We start from the raw sequence: 2,443 nt of genomic DNA, 5'->3' as shown, positions 1-2,443 counted from the left end.
CATCGTCCCTTCTTACATTTACTCTCTTCTTTCTTTAAAAAAAGTACAAAAAATTATTTTTTTATGATAAAAAACGATTATATCACATACTTAAATTTTTACATTCATTTGACACTACTTTTCTCTAGTTTTTACTCCTTCTTCTTTTTTTTGAAAAAATACAAAAAATTATACTTTTATGATCATTTTATTCGAATAAATATAAAAGTGTGTCATTGTAACATTACTCTTTTATAATTATATTAATTCTCAAATAAATAAATATAAAAATGTATAATCATCGTTCTTAACTTCTCACTCTAAGTGTACGTTATAACCTAAGAACATTTCTTTTCTATATATACCTCCCTCTTCTATTCCATGCTTCTCACTTCTCTTCTTTGTATTCTCGCTGTCACTCTTTCTGTCTCAATCTCTCTCTCTCTTTCATTCTCTCTGTCTCTTTTGTTCCCTCTCTTTCCTTTTAGCTCCCTCTTTCTGTGTCAATATCATTTCCTTGAAGGTGTAGAAATCTTCTTACAGTTTTCTCTAGTGTTTTCATTGTGAAAGCCTCATTACTTGATATTTTCTCACACAGGTTTTCTTTTTTTCTCTTTTCAGCAGATGGATCTTTCTGGGAAAAGGGTTTCAGTTTCAGGTGAAGGGAGCAGCAGCAATGGTGGTGCTGGTGGCAGCAATCTTCAGCTTGTCCCTTATTCAGAGAACAAAAAAGTTTGCCCTTTCTGCCAGCGTGAATTCAAATGTGGAAAATCCTTGGGAGGGCACATCAAAGTGCACAAGAAGAGCCGCAGAACCCTCAAGTTTACCCATAAGAAGAAGAGCAACAGAAGGGGGCTTGGATCCTCTTCGGCGCTAACAATCCCAACACCCTTGAATGTTGTAAGAGTTTGCGAGATCGTAGCACCACTCAGAATTGTTGAGAATGGAGCAAGTGGTGCTGCGGTCACAACACTCAGAATTCAAGCAAATGGTGCAAGTGGTGTTGAAGAACCACTCAGAATTGATGAAACCGGTGCAAGTGGTGGTGAGATCCATGATATGTCGATGTCCTTGGTGGGGTGCGGATGGAAGACAAAGGGAAGGAGGGGAAGCAACGAAGAGACGGAGAAGTTGATGAGAGCGAATCATTATTCTTATTCCGATGATGAGTACGAGGAATGTGATGTGGAAGACTCGTGTGACGAGGATGACTACGATAACATAAAGTTGAGGAAATGGTTAAGGAGTCGAGGGTACGGAACAGGTGCGCATAAGATCTGTTGGACTAAGAGAATGCTGATGTGCAAAGTCTGCAATCAGTATTTTAGAACTCTGTCTGGTGTGATCAGTCATGTGGATGAGTGTGTCCTAACCAATAGTGAAGTTGAAATGGAAAGGGAGGGAAGTGAAGAGAATGGTAGACTTGAAGTCGATCGAGCTGTTGATAATGCTGTTGGTGAAGTTGCCAAAATGCCTGAAGATGCTCCAGTCACAAAACACAATGGAGTTTCTTCTTCTTCTTCTTCTGTACAACACAAACACCTTCAATTGGATCTAAATCAAACGCCTCCTCCTGAGGAGGATTGAATCAATGTACTTGTTTTTTTTCTTTGAACTGCTGCAAAATTTGTCTTCTTCTTTCACTTGTATATTCTCGAGAAACGTTGAATGGGAGTTTAACATCTTTCTTACGTGTTTCTTATTCTGTACGTTTCTAATTTGTGTTTACTTCGAAAGATTAAAATTTGGATTTGAATCTTTTAAGAAAATTAACACTATGGGAATGGTCTTCAAGGAAAGTTTGTGACCAAAGGTAAAATATGCAATGGTCATGGAAACATAGAGTGGTAAACCATTCATGAAAATTCAAATGAATGAGGCCCCTCGTTACTTGATCATGTTTTGGTAATATTAAACATTAATCTTTAAGCAATGATACACGTTATTAACTTTCATTTTATCTATAATTATTATATATATATATATATCTTTCTATCTCTCTCTCTTGTAAACCTATCATTTTTATTCTCTCAATCCGTATATCATGAGTTGACTTACTTTTTTTATTATTTATTATTATAATAAAATTATTAATTAAATAATTAAAATTAACTAAGTTATATATCATTTTATATTAATATTAAAAATAATATCTATTATCAATAAAAGAAATTGTAATTAACTTTTAAATTAGAGTCTAAATTAATTTTTAACATTAACTATCAAATTTTTAATTGTGTGTTATTATTAATTATAAATTATCTCTAATTTTAAATTTAAAACTAATTTAAACATTAATTTCTTGATAACTAAAATTTTTGTAGCTTAAAGTTAGAGATCAATTTAAACTCTAATTCTCAAACCAATTATAACACTTTTATTTTAGATACTAATAATTTTAGTTTATATCTAAATTAATCAATATAGTAACTAATTATTACTTTTTTTATAAAATTTTAGCTGC

At 32.7% G+C, this 2,443-nt stretch overlaps 1 protein-coding gene across 1 annotated transcript; it reads left to right on the top strand.

Annotated features, from left to right (window-relative positions):
• The first annotated feature begins 603 nt into the window (after positions 1-603).
• LOC148198461 (uncharacterized) lies at positions 604-1,670 on the top strand. Its single transcript, XM_088115813.1, has one exon. The coding sequence runs from the start codon at positions 604-606 to the stop codon at positions 1,564-1,566; it is 963 nt and encodes a 320-aa protein (XP_087971939.1). The 3' UTR covers positions 1,567-1,670.
• The last annotated feature ends 773 nt before the right edge of the window (positions 1,671-2,443 follow it).

The sequence above is a fragment of the Vigna umbellata genome, chromosome 5 (assembly GCF_029865625.1).
Source record: "Vigna umbellata cultivar VRB3 chromosome 5, Vumbellata_1.0, whole genome shotgun sequence".
In the NCBI taxonomy this organism is placed as follows: domain Eukaryota; kingdom Viridiplantae; phylum Streptophyta; class Magnoliopsida; order Fabales; family Fabaceae; genus Vigna; species Vigna umbellata.
The sequence above is the reverse complement of the archived record's forward strand: the minus strand, read 5'-3'. Positions and strand labels throughout refer to the sequence as shown.

What these genes read in the sequence shown, in the direction of transcription:
- LOC148198461 (XM_088115813.1), top strand. Translation starts at nt 604, where the DNA reads ATGGATCTTTCTGGGAAAAGGGTTTCAGTTTCAGGTGAAGGGAGCAGC.